Genomic DNA, 13,614 nt, shown 5'->3' on the forward strand with positions numbered 1-13,614 from the left:
GAGTTTCTTTCAGCTGTAGGACCATTCAGAAATTTCCCACCTATGCCTCATGTCATGCTGGCTTGCTTTTAACCTCAAAAGTTGACACCATCAGTGTTTTTTCATTTTCTTCTGTATTTTAGCACTCATTGAAGCTGGGCCTTGTGGTGCACCCCTCTAATCCCAGCAACTCAGGAGGCTGAGACGGGAGGATTACCAGTTCAAAGTCAGCCTCAGCAACTTAGCAAGGCCCTAAACAACTTAGACCCTGTCTCAAAATAAAAACAAAGAGGGCTAGAGGGACTGGGGCTATAGCTCAGTGGCAGAGCACTTGCCTAGCATGTGTGGGGAACTGGGTTCCATCCTTAGCACCACATAAAAGTAAACAAATAAAATAAAGGCATTCTGTCTGTCTATCTACAACTACAAGATAAAATTTTTAAAAAGGTGAGAGCTGGGGGAAGAATGTTTGGGGCTGTGGCTCAGTGATGGAGTGGAGTGTTCGTATCGCATGTGTGAGGCACTGGGTTTGAGCCTCAACACTATGTAAAAACAAATAAATAAAATAAAAGGTCTATCTACAACTAAAAATATAATAAGAAAAAAAAGAAAACGGGGACTGGAGTTGTGGCTCAGTGGTAGAGCGCTTGCCTAGCATGTGTGAGGCCCTGGGTTCGATCCTCAACACCACATATGAATAAACAAATAAAGTGTAAAATCCACTGGCAACTAAAAAAATATTAAAAAAAAAAAAAAAAAGAATGGCTAGAATCTTAGAGACTTATGGGTCACCAATACTGATCCAACTTTAGGAAAAAAAGGGGGATTGGGGTGTGGCTCAGTGGTTAAGTGCCCCTGGGTTCAATCCCCAATATATAAAAAAAAAAAATCAACCAATCATTGAAATAACATGTCCCAAATGTACTACTTCCCCATGTTTTCTCTATTCTAAACTCTTCCTCAAATCTAGAAACTAAGTTCGATACTGAAATGGATCGCAAGTGTAGCATTTGAATTTGGGTCTACTTTATGCCTAATCTGAATCTAGTGGCAACATTCTTGTGAGACTTGTTCCTACTTATTACTGAGCTGCTGGGGAAGGAGAAGATTGTCTGCAACACTGGAAGAGCACTGTGTGGTAATGGAAGCCCAGCCAGGCCCGCCCCCGCCCTATGCCCGCAATATGCAGGCCATCCTGGACCACCCTTGGCCTTTTGTTTTTGCTTTTATTTATTTATTTATTTATTTTTGCAATATTAGGGACTGAACCCAGGGTTGCTTTACTACTAAGCTACACCCCTAGCCCTTTTTACTTTTTGTTTTGAGACAGGTTCTTCCTAAGTTGCCGAGACTGGCCTCAATCTTGCCATTCTCCTGCCTCACCTTCCCAATAGCTGTAGTTGTAGGCTCGTGCCAGCCTGCCTGGCTCCTCCCTTGCTTCTTAAATAGCAGCATGGTTGCTGCTTCCAAGTCTGGTCTCTTGTGCTGCTGTACACTGTAGTGACTTAATTCCTTTTCCTTTATAAAGACAGCATTCACCATAAACTTTAATCTCCCAGTGTTTTCTTCCCAAAGATCTCAGGTAGCTTGTCAGTCATCTCAGCATTTATGTGGAGGAACATTAACCTGCACGTCACTTGCCCATACTTCTCAAAGTGACTGTGTGGAGTGGAGGGCCTGGAAACAGCCCAGAAATTGCATGGTCTGCCCAAGTTTGAAAGAATCAGTGCTTATAAACTCTTCTCCCATACTCACTTGTCCCTTTCCTAAGAATATACAGATGCATTCCCCCATTTATTTCAAAGTGCAAGTGGAGAATGGTGATTTACTCTGCTTATAAATGTCTTAACAGTGCATAGAAGGGAGTCACATTTATTTCCTTTTGAATCTTTTAGGAAACTCAGTTTAAGAATAAGGTTATGGGAGAAAATGACATTACACTTCACTGTGTTGATCAGATTTATGGAGGTAAGGATCTCTTTTCCCTTGGATTATTGTCAGCTTTTGAATATATAGTTAGTAATGATGATAATATTATTATAGCCCTTTATAGTTCACAAAAATATATTCATATAAATTACCTTACTTAAGTCAGTTTTATGGATGATAAATTGAAATGTGAAGTAGCTTGTTTGGAGTTACTTAGCTAGAGGAGTACTGATCCTTCTATATTCATGTTTAAGGCTGATTTTTGAAGGTCTGTTGTATTGCATCAGAATATCTTTTCTGCTGGTTAAACAGGCCTCTCCTGCCAATTCATTCTGTTTCTCTTCTCCATTTTTGTGTTCAGGGCACTTCCAGAAGTTATTTAATAGCTATTTATGATGTTCTCAGTACCAATAGGTGCTAACTGGGTAGCTCTGGGACAGGAAAGAAGGTGTCAGGAGGGGCCTCAGTACAAACCTAGGGGTTGACTGGCAGAAATGCATGTCCCTAGTGCTCTTTCTTCCATCCATTATGATCTCAGCTTTCAGAGCTGTGTTTTCTTCAGGCCAGTGAAATCTATTCTGCTAATAGTGGCCAGTCCATTTGGGTCTTATGCTTGCTCCAGGGCAGTGAATAACCCTGTGTGCTCTCAGAGTCAGGGCCCCTGCTGGGACAGTCTGAATGCCTATTCTAAGAAGTTAGCAGTCTGCCTTGTTTTCACATTAATTTATTGTTGTATAACATAATTTTTCTTCCCAATTTCATCGTTGATCTATAGTGTTTGATGAGAAAAAAAAAATTCTCTCTGAACAACTGAAGAAATACCCTGAGAAACTTATCATCCACTGCAAAGACCTCCGAGTGTTTCACTTTTGTCTGAGATACACAAAAGAAGAGGAAGTCAAAAGGGTAACTAGTCGCAATTGTTTTTAGGTTTTGTTTCCCTTCAGGTTTTCCCCACTGACTCTAGGTTTTGCTTACATTGACTGAAGGTGGAGGGGAGCCTTTTATTTTGTGAAATTGAATCCAGTGTTCTTTTTTTTTTTTGATCCTGGGAATTGAACCCAGGGGCACTTAACCATTGAGCAACATCCCCGACCCTTTTTATTTTTTATTTTGAGACAGGGTCTCACTGAGTTGCTTAGGGCCTTGCTAAGTTGCTGAGGCTGACTTTGAACTTGTGATCCTCCTACCTCAGCCTTGAGAGCCACTGGGATTACAGGTGTGCACCACCCCACTCTGTGGATACCATATTCTTTCTTCAGAATGTGAGAGGTAATTGGTAAAGCATGCCTGCATATCATCTTAGCACATGCTACCTTTACTCCTTCAATTCATAATGGTTTGATTTCTAGAGCCACTAAAAGATGGGAGGTGATAAGCCAGGACAGGAAGTAGTTGAGAAAGAGAAGGATGGGATAGGTTTAAGTCGTCTCTCATTGCCATCCAACCTATTCTAAAGACAGTTGCACTGTCTTCCTATTCCTGTGAATAAATGAGTCACTCTTGGAGGTAGTGGTTGTGCTTGAAAGGAGGAGGTACAGCTAAGAACAGCTAAGGTTAGAGGAACAAAGCCGAGTCACCGGGTGTGCCTTTGGAGACTGTGAACATGATTCCCTAGTTGTCATGGCAAATTGAGATCCATAACTGAGTGAACTGAAAAAATGGCTGTAGCAATTTGGTGTTCATTATAACTTCCAAGATTTGTCTTATTGAGATTATAAAGATCTCACATTTGCCAGTATCATACATCAGGGGAGATTTAGCAAGAGTCTAGTGCGTCTTTTCTGTAATGAGTCATGTACACTTACTTCCAGGTCACGGCTTGATTGTCTTTCATATGGTAGTGTCGTATTTCAGGTAGAATGACACACATGACTTGTGTACATATTCTGAGGGGAGAAAGAGTGGTATAGATATGGAGAATGTACTGAGAATCCGGAATCCTCACTTAGAACATTGATTTTAGTCATCTATCAAAACATAATTTTGTTTAGTACAGTAGACAAACAGAAGGCACAGTAGACTGAGTTCTTCTTCATCTTCTAGAAGATTCTAAAGACCACAGGTGAGTCAGAAAGAACAGCTAAATGTCTTGGCTATTATCTGATATCACCTGTAAATCTTCAACATGTCAGATATTTGGAATACCTGACTTTAATAGGGCACTTAAGATTTTTAGCACTTTGTTTTTGAGAAATTTGACTATATTATAAAAACTTGTCCCTACAAATTCAGAGCTCAATAAGTCTGACAAAATAGTATTCTGTTGGTCTGGCATTATTCCAACAACTAAATTATAGATTCATACTTTAACAAGGATTACTGGGTTGACCCTAGAGCTCCATTAGCATGACTGAGAACTTAGACAACTTGGCTCCTACCTTTCTTAGTGTTTACCTGTCAAAATCGTAACTATTCCCATTGGTCCATTCTTTCTAGATTGTCCATGGCATAATTCATCATACCCAGACCTCTATACTTCTTAAGAGATTATTTCTGTTTTCCTATGCAACTGCTGCACAAAACAATACAGGTAAGCATCTTCTGGGTTTAATTAGAGGATAGACAGTGTCCTTTATACTTTTCTAAAAAATCTGTAAACATGAGAGGGTTTTTTGTTTTTTGTTTTTCTTTTCTCTAGCAGTTGGTCATCTCTTGCTTGGGTGATTCATTCAAAAGGTTTATATTTTTTCTTTTTTTTTTTTTCTAAAAGAGAGCTGCAAAGATCTCTTTGATTCTTCTTTTTTTTTTTTTCTAATTTATTTATTTTTTAGTTCTCGGCAGACACAACATCTTTGTTTTTGTATGTGGTGCTGAGAATCGAACCCGAGCCGCATGCATGCCAGGCGAGCGTGCTACCGCTTGAGCCACATCCCCAGCCCAGGTTTATATTTTTTCCCTGATTGTTTTTTTTTTTTTTTTTTTTTTTTTTTTTTTGTGCTAGAGATGAACCCCAGGGGCATTTAACCACTGAGCCACATCCCAGCCCTTTATATTTTTTATTTTGAGACAGGGTCTTGCTAAGTTACTTATAGGGCATTGCTAGTCACTGAGGTTGGCCTTTAACTTGCAACCCCCTGCCTCAGTTTTTCAAGTTGCTGGGATTACAGGCATGCGTTAACTCATCTGCCTTTTGCAGTGATCTTTGTTTAACTTACCTTTTAGATTTTTTTTACTTGCTTTTTGAAGTGGATTGCTGTTTAGTTGCTTTATTAAAAAAATATATATTTTTTTAGTTGTAGATGGAAACAGTACCTTTATTTTATTTTGATGTGGTGCTGAGGATCAAACCCAGTGCCTCACACATGCTAGGTGAGTGCTCTTTTCTCTGAGCCACAACCCCATCCCCTATTTGGTTGCTTTTTATGAAAAGTAAAATCAATATATTATACTAGGAGTATGAAACTATAGAAAAAAAAACAAAACTGGAACAAGTTTAAAATAACCCTATTTTTCCCTGGATTCTTTTTTATTTGAAAATAACCCCGTTTATCCCTGGGTTCTTTTAAATATACTTGATTTCATTTCATAAGATTCTAGAGAATGTCCTACATTCCTGAAAGTATTTAAACAACCAGAGCTTGTTTTATAGCAAATATTTTGAGGGAAATAAGACATCTGTACATAAGGAAACCCGTTCAGAAAGCTGTTTTGTTAAGAGAAAACTTAAAATACCAAATGTTTTCCATTTAGTTTTCATTTATTTTTTTATTTTTATTTTTTTAAAGAGAGAGAATTTTTTAATATTTATTTTTTAGTTTTCGGTGGACTCAACATCTTTATTTTATTTTTATGTGGTGCTGAAGATTGAACCCAGCGCCCCACACATGCCAGGCGAGCACGTTATTGCTTGAGCCACATCCCCAGCCCTTAGTTTGCATTTAGTAACAAACTTTGGCCATCTGAATTAACCATTAGCCATGCCTAGCATATGTCTTTGTAGATGTCTGTCTTCTTTATTCTCCAGTTATTTTCCCTTAGTCTATTGACTTGCTGTGCCCATTACTCTTACCATGAAGTTGATGTTTACTGATCCTGAATCCCATATCAAGGAAGTGGCAGGTTTGTTTAAAAGCATATGTATAGGGCTGGGCATGTGTCTCAGGGTAGACCACTTGCCCAGCATGTGTGAGGCCCCAGTGTCAAACAAAACAAAAACAAACAAAATCCACCAACATATAAAGTTTTCTGGACTGCAGAGTTATTATCCACTCATTTAATAAACATTTATTGAATGCTTGCTGTGGGACACATCCCATACAGACGTGGAGGAGAGCAGGACTTAATCCCTGCCTCAAGGAGTGCACAAATAGGAGTAGAAGCTGAGAGATGTGTCCTCTGATGGACATACCCACCCTCTCTGAGGGAGGCAAAAAATCAGAGAAGGCTGTGCCTGAATAAGTAGTGGAGGATGGTAGAAGCATCTGGTAGGTTTAGAGGAGTGCAGAGGTGTAGCTGTCTCAGAGAGCATGTTACATTTTGGGAACTGTGATAATTTAGATGAAATGATACAGGTATAGGTTTTGGTGTCTGTCCCATCTGAGTTCAAATCCTTGCCCAGCTAATTTCTGGCTTTGTGATCTTGGAAATGACAGTGATCCCTCAGGACTTCCATTTTCTCATTTTAAAAACAGCAATGTTAATGCTTCCCTTGAAGTTTTGTGAAGAATCACAAAGTGTGAATAGCGTGGCACATAGGGTGCAGGCATTAAGAGTTAATAGAGCGGCTGTGGTTGCAGCTCCGTGGCAGAGTGCTTGCCTAGCACATGCGAGGCCTTGGGTTCGATCCTCAGCACCACATAAAAATGAATAAATAAAATGAGGTATAGTGTCCAACTACAACTAGAAAATAAATATTTTAAAAAATGACTTTTTTGTTTATTATTATAATTCATATAAACATTTATTGGGCTCAGATTTTTAAATTCAGCCTTTTATATTCTGATTCTAGGTCTGGACTTAACATAGGATGATTTCCAGGCCAGCCAACATGTTGATCAGCATGCCAAAACCCTTATCTTGATTGATCCTGGCTGTTTCATTACCTTCTGGTGGCTTTTGTGCCAGAGACTCAGGATCTGAGGCATCTTTATTTTATTTTAATTCCATCTTTCTCCTCTCTTCCTTCTAGCCTCCATTTTTTTTTTTAAGTAAAGGTTATAATTTGACAGATGCTACTTGGCTAATTAGCTTACTCTTAATTGAGTAGGGGTACAGGTGGGAGCTTTACCAACTGAATATATTTCATTATTCCCTGGCTTCATAATTCACAAATGTGTTTTGAATGAAAGGTCCTAAATGTCTCTGACAGGGCATTTTAGGGAAAGATTTTTCTGTATTGCTAAGAATGTTTTCTTACTCCTACTATTGTTATTACTTACTGGGATTTTTTTTTTTTTTTTTTTTTGCATTCATGCATTATGGATATTTCCTTTACAGCTGCCTGGGTTTGAATTCTAGTTCTACATTATCTAGCTCTGTGTGACTTAGGCAAGGCAAGTTATCTGCCCTTTCAGTAACATCAAGGAAAATCTGTAACATCAAGGAAATTAAATTACCTCTTACATTACCTATCCTGTAAGGTTGTAAAGATTAAGCTAATAAAAGTATAATATGCTCAGAACAGTTTCTGGGACAATAGTGCTGTACAGGTTGAATATCCCTTATCCAAAATGCTTAGGATCAGGAGTATTTTGGATTTTGTAATATTTTCACATACATAATGAAATAATCTTGGGGAGAGAACCCAAGTCTAAACATAAAATGCATAAATATACCTTATATGAAGATAGTACAGTATCTTTAGTGCCCCTGGGTTTTGACTGCAACTTGTCACACATCAGGTGTGAAGATTTTCAGATAAGGGACATGCAGCCTATATAAGCATTCTTTGTTTGGTTTTTGTTTTCACAGTGCTGGGAATTAAACCCAGGACCTAGAGCATGATAAGTTAGCATTCTCCCTCTGAGCTGCATCCCCAGCCCTAAGAATTGAATATTGTCATCATCATTTTTCTTATTATTTTGCCATGATCTGCATTTCTTAAAAGGAGCAAGGAGGTTATTTTATCAAACACTTTGTTTTTCCCAGAAGACTTGATTGGTTTTTTAGATATGCAAAGACTATTTTGGTGCATGTCACCTTCAACAAGTTGTGATGGCCCAGGAGAAGACCAAGGACCCAACTGCCAGGCTGTAAGAGCAGTACTCCCGGGCATTTTGTTCTAGCAGTTAGTGTCAGGACTGCATTAGGAGCAAAAGTACCTGTCACCATCATGTGGCCCTTAGAAGCAGGCCCTGACCCTTACCATAGCTGTTTGGTCTGTGTGTGGCCATCAGTAACAAAGTGTTGACAGTCCTCTAGACAATCCTCTTATAGGCATTGCATCTTTGAACTAAAAAAAGAGTTTACATTTAAGAATCTGACATGCTATTTAAATCAGTTTACTGTCTTATGAACATATTGTTAGGACTAAAAGTGTTTCATTACTTTAGCTTTTGTGCAAGCCTGTCTTCTATTGTTTCACATGATCCTTTTGTTTTATATAAATTGTCTCATAGTCAAATGACTGAAAATGTAGCTATAAATGACTTTTGCAAGAAATGGAATATGGATAATTCCTTTCCTACAATATAAAACAACAACCTTAGTCATAATTTAACTTAGATTAAAAAAAATGGAACAAGGTTAGTATTAAGCAGTCAGTTCTGCTTGGATAAAAATGGGCTTAGTGATAGAAATTGGGGTCTGAGGATGAACTTCCACATAATTAAAATACCAGTGCTTCAAAGAAAGATTTTATTGTCTTTTTGATTTTGTTTTGTTAGCTACTGATCCCAAGAACCAGACAGTAATGTTTGACACACTTAAGGACTGGTGCTGGGAGTTGGAACGGACAAAAGGCAATGTGAAGTACAAAGCAGTGAGTGTCAATGAAGGCTATAGAATCTCTGAGAGGTAAGCTCTCCTTGCTGGCTACTTGCCATATAATTCAACCATCTGAAATGTTTAGTGCTTTTAAATTTATTGACAGGGTTGTATAACCATCATCACAGTCCATTTTAGAACATTTTCATCATCATCCCCCCAAAATCTTCACATCCATTAGCAATCACTCTATATTTCCTCTGAACGTCTCCCTATCCCCAGCCCTAGGCAACCACTAATCTAATTATTGTCTCTATTATAGATTTCCCTGTTCTGAATATTTCATATAAATGGAATCATATAATATATAGTCTTTCATGACTGGCCTTTTACATTTAGTATAATGTTTTCAAAATTAATCCATGTTGAAGCATATTATTAGAATTTCACTCTTTTTTATTGCCAAATAATGTTCCATGGTATGGATATACAACATTTTATTTATCCTTTTATTAGTTAATGGACATTTGGGTTACTTTTACTTTTCATCTCGTGAATTAGGCCTTCACAACATTCGTGTATGTATGAATATATGGTTTTAATTCTTTGTGATATATAATCTAGAAATTGAATTGCCAAAATATATGGTAACTATGGTTTAATTTGGGGGGGAATTGCCAGACTGTTTTCCATGATGATTGTACCATTTTACTTTCCACTACCAGTGTATAGGGATTCTTTTCTTCAAATCAACACTAGCTTCTATGTGTTTATGTTTTTGTGTATTTATGTTTTTAATTTTAATTTGCAATATTGGGGATTGAATCCAGGGGTACTCTTAACACTAAGCTACATTCCCAACCCTTTTATTTTTTTATTTTTTTTTTAGTTTTTTTATTGTTGGTTGTTCAAAACATTACATAGTTCTTGATATATCATATTTCACACTTTGATTCAAGTGGGTTATGAACTCCCATTTTTACCCCGTATACAAATTGCAGAATCACATCAGTTACACATCCATTGATTTACATATTGCCATACTAGTGTCTGTTGTATTCTGCTGCCTTTCCTATCCTCTACTATCCCCCCTCCCCTCCCCTCCCCTCTTCTCTCTCTACCCCCTCTACTGTCATTCATTTCTCCCCCTTGTATTATTTTCCCCTTTCCCCTCACTTCCTCTTGTATGAAATTTTGTATAACCCTGAGGGTCTCCTTCCATTTCCATGCAATTTCCCTTCTCTCTTCCTTTCCCTCCCACCTCTCATCCCAGTGTAATGTTAATCTTCTTCTCATGCTCTTCGTCCCTACTGTGTTCTTAGTTACTCTCCTTATATCAAAGAAGACATTTGGCATTTGTTTTTTAGGGATTGGCTAGCTTCACTTAGCATAATCTGCTCTAATGCCATCCATTTCCCTGCAAATTCTATGGTTTTGTCATTTTTTAATGCAGAGTAATACTCCATTGTGTATAAATGCCACATTTTTTTTATCCATTCGTCTATTGAAGGGCATCTAGGTTGGTTCCACAGTCTTGCTATTGTGAATTGTGCTGCTATGAACATCGATGTAGCAGTGTCCCTGTAGCATGCTCTTTTTAGGTCTTTAGGGAATAGACCAAGAAGGGGAATAGCTGGGTCAAATGGTGGTTGCATTCCCAGCTTTCCAAGAAATCTCCATACTGCTTTCCAAATTGGCTGCACCAACCCTTTTAAAAAATTATTTTGAAACAGAGTCTTGCTAAGTTGCCCAGTCTGGCTTCAAATTTGCAATTCTCCTACCTTAGCTTCCCGAGTAGCTGGAATTACATGCATGTGTCACTGTGATTTGGAAACTTTTGTTTGTATTTTTGTCATGGTGCTGGGATGGAACTCGGGTCATACACATTCTGGGCAATTGCTGTATTGCTGAACTGTACCCTGAACCCCTCAACACTAGCTTTATTTTTTATTTTTATTTATTTATTTATTTTTATTTTTTGCAGTGCTAGGGATCAAACCCAGGGCCTTATGCATGCTAGGTTCAACACTAGATTTTATTTTAAAATATTTATTTTTTAGTTGTAGTTGGACATAATACCTTTATTTTATTTATTTATTTTTATGTGGTGCTGAGGATCGAACCCCTTGCATGTGCTAGGCAAGCGCTCTACTGCTGAGCCACAACCCCAGCCCTCAACACTAGATTTTAAAAGAAACCTCTTAAAATACTCAAAAGTGAGTTTGTATCTTTTTGTGATTGTTGCCATTTTTGTGCTATAACCTAAGTGTAAAAAAGGAGTTTCTTAATTTATAGTGTTTTGTTTCCTTTTATTGAATGCTTTGTTTATTCATTCAACAAAAAGTTTGAATGCCTATTATATGCCAAGAAGTGTCCTAATTACTAGAAAGATAGTAGTCAACAAGCACCTGAAAACCTGTGTCCTCCTGGAGCATTCCTTCTAGTGGGAGGAAGTCAATAATAAAGAAGTAAAATATCATATATTATAATTGCTAGGGAGCTGGCGGTACGGCTTAGTGGTAGAGTGTGTTTCTAGAATGCACATGTTCGATCCTTGGCGCACACACACAAAAATTAAGCTGGTGTTTTGGCTCAGTGATAGTGCACTCATTTGGCATGTGTGAGGCACTGGATTCAATCCTCAGCACCACATAAAAAAAAATAAATAAAATAAAGGTATTGTGTCAATCCACAATTTAAAAAATATTTTAGAAAAATTAAATTGGGCTGGGGCTGTAGCTCAGTTGAGAGTTTTTTATATATATATATATATATATATATATATATATATATATATAAATAAATAGATCAGGCAAAGGGCTGGGGAGTGCTGGAGGTTATGGTGGGGATGGTTGGTCAGGAAGGCCTCAGGATTAAATGACCTTTGAGCAAAGCCTTGAAGCAAATGAAAGATTGAGTTTGAGAGTGGCTGGCAGAGAAGTGTTGTAGGTGGAAGGAACAGTGAGGCAAGAGCTGTGTGAGCAGCAGTGAAGGGATGAGGGACAGCAGAGGAATAAGTGAAGGAAAAAGTAGAGGTGAGGAGAGGGAAAAGAGGGGACGGTTGGGTACTTTCAGAAGAATTTATCCTTCCTGACACTGAAAACAGTGAGGAGGAGTTTGAGCAGAGGCAGGGAGTGATCTGACCTACTTTTTAAAAGGATGACTCTGCATAATCTGTTTTTAGAAACCTGACTCTTATCATTTTGGAGCATACTCCCTAGCATCCTGCTAACAATTTCGTAAAATATTGTTGTTTGTTAGTGTTTTTGTATTCACGTTCTGATAGGCCTCTTTAGCAGGTCAGTTTAGATTTTGATCAGTCTCAAGCATTTATCAGGTGACACCCAACAGCGCAGTTTGTGGTGACAGTGTGAGGCCTCTGAAGGACCCTCCCAGAACTTCTCTGTTGGCCCCACACTGCTGCTTCCGCTTTCCCAGGTGAAAAGCTTGAAAGGGGAAAGCTAGTGCTTACTCAGAAAGAAGTTAGAAACCCCTGTTCCTAAGAGGTGTAATGTGAGGTTGGTAGTAATATAAGGCATCCTCATTCCCAGAACTGTTTTCTAAAATGGGGTCTTGCTGTGTTACCTAGGCTGGCCTCTAACTCCTGCCTCAGTCTCCCAAGACATGTGCCACATGCACAATGCCCTGAATTATTATTTTTTAAATTCAGATACATACTGATTTGGGGTGTTTACATAGGTGTCAGCATCTCAAAACTATACCTGGTTGGGGCTAGGAGTGTAGTTCAGTGGTAGATTGCTTGGCTAGCATGCAGGAAGCTCTGGATTCAGTCTCTGGTACTACACAAAAGAAATAAAAATAAATAAATGAAACCTGGTTAAGAGGTCAGAGGGGAAAATCACTTTATGATTAGTGATGAAGGGGGAGAATTGAGCTTTAGCTGGATTTTAAGACTCTGAGCACTCAGTGCTGACACATACTACTTGAACTGCCCCAGCTGTCAACATAATACAGGAAAGGCTGTGCTTTGTTTCTCCTACGCCACTACAGTAGTTGCCTCCATGGTCTTTCCTATATTCTCTGGTCCTCCAATACTATTTTATTTATTTATTTATTTTTATGTGGCCATAACCCCTTCCCCAGCATTCATTCTTCATATAGCAGGTAAAATGAACCTCTCCATATGCATCTGATCAGACTTATTCTAGCTTTAGTGGTTTCCGACTGGTTTTGGTGTAGAACAGAACTCTTAACATAAAACACTCCAGGGCCCATAATGGTTTGACTTCCACCTAATTCTCCAATTCTTTCACACCCCGCCATCCATACTGACAGCCTTGCCACAGGCCTGGACTCACCATCTCCTTCCTGCCTGGAAGCACCTTTGCTTCTAACTGCACATAGGTAGATAACCCCACTTAATTGATCAAATCTCAGCTCAGTGCCACTCTTTTAAAGAGCCTTCCAAGACTAGGTCAGGGCTGCTTGCAAGAACTTTCATTATACTGTACCCCTCATAGCACTTTTTGCAACTGCAAATTGGTTTTTATATGTATCATCATTTGATTAATGTTTATTTCTACAGCCTATAAGTCTATGAAATCAAGGATATACTGTTTTTGCTTATCATTTTATCAGTGCAAAGTACAGTGTCTGGCTTCTGAGACATGCTCCATAAATAGGAAAAACTGAATGTATTAATGTAAGTCTTATTAGGGGAATGGACTCCAGTCAGTTTGAATAAGAGTGAGACATTCAGGGGATAGGGATATGGTTCAGCAGTAGAGTGCTTGCTTCACATACGTGAAACCCTGAGTTTGATCCTCAGCTCCATACACACACACACACACACCAAAAAAAAAAAAAAAAAAAAAAAAA

The 13,614-nt window shown here is 38.4% G+C and overlaps 1 protein-coding gene across 4 annotated transcripts in view; it reads left to right on the forward strand.

Annotated features, from left to right (window-relative positions):
* Mtmr12 (myotubularin related protein 12) overlaps positions 1 to 13,614 on the forward strand; it is a 77,729-nt gene that overhangs the window by 35,130 nt on the left and 28,985 nt on the right. For 3 of the 4 annotated variants that reach the window (XM_015496390.2, XM_015496388.2, XM_048802934.1), the window contains 4 exons: positions 1,875 to 1,947; positions 2,684 to 2,814; positions 4,348 to 4,441; positions 8,736 to 8,865. In XM_015496390.2, coding sequence (XP_015351876.1) covers positions 1,875 to 1,947; positions 2,684 to 2,814; positions 4,348 to 4,441; positions 8,736 to 8,865 — 428 coding nt within the window. The remainder of the gene's footprint in view (positions 1 to 1,874; positions 1,948 to 2,683; positions 2,815 to 4,347; positions 4,442 to 8,735; positions 8,866 to 13,614) is intronic. The other variant, XM_048802933.1, reaches the window with a different exon arrangement.

This window comes from Marmota marmota, unplaced genomic scaffold, assembly GCF_001458135.2.
Source record: "Marmota marmota marmota unplaced genomic scaffold, marMar, whole genome shotgun sequence".
NCBI lineage: Eukaryota > Metazoa > Chordata > Mammalia > Rodentia > Sciuridae > Marmota > Marmota marmota.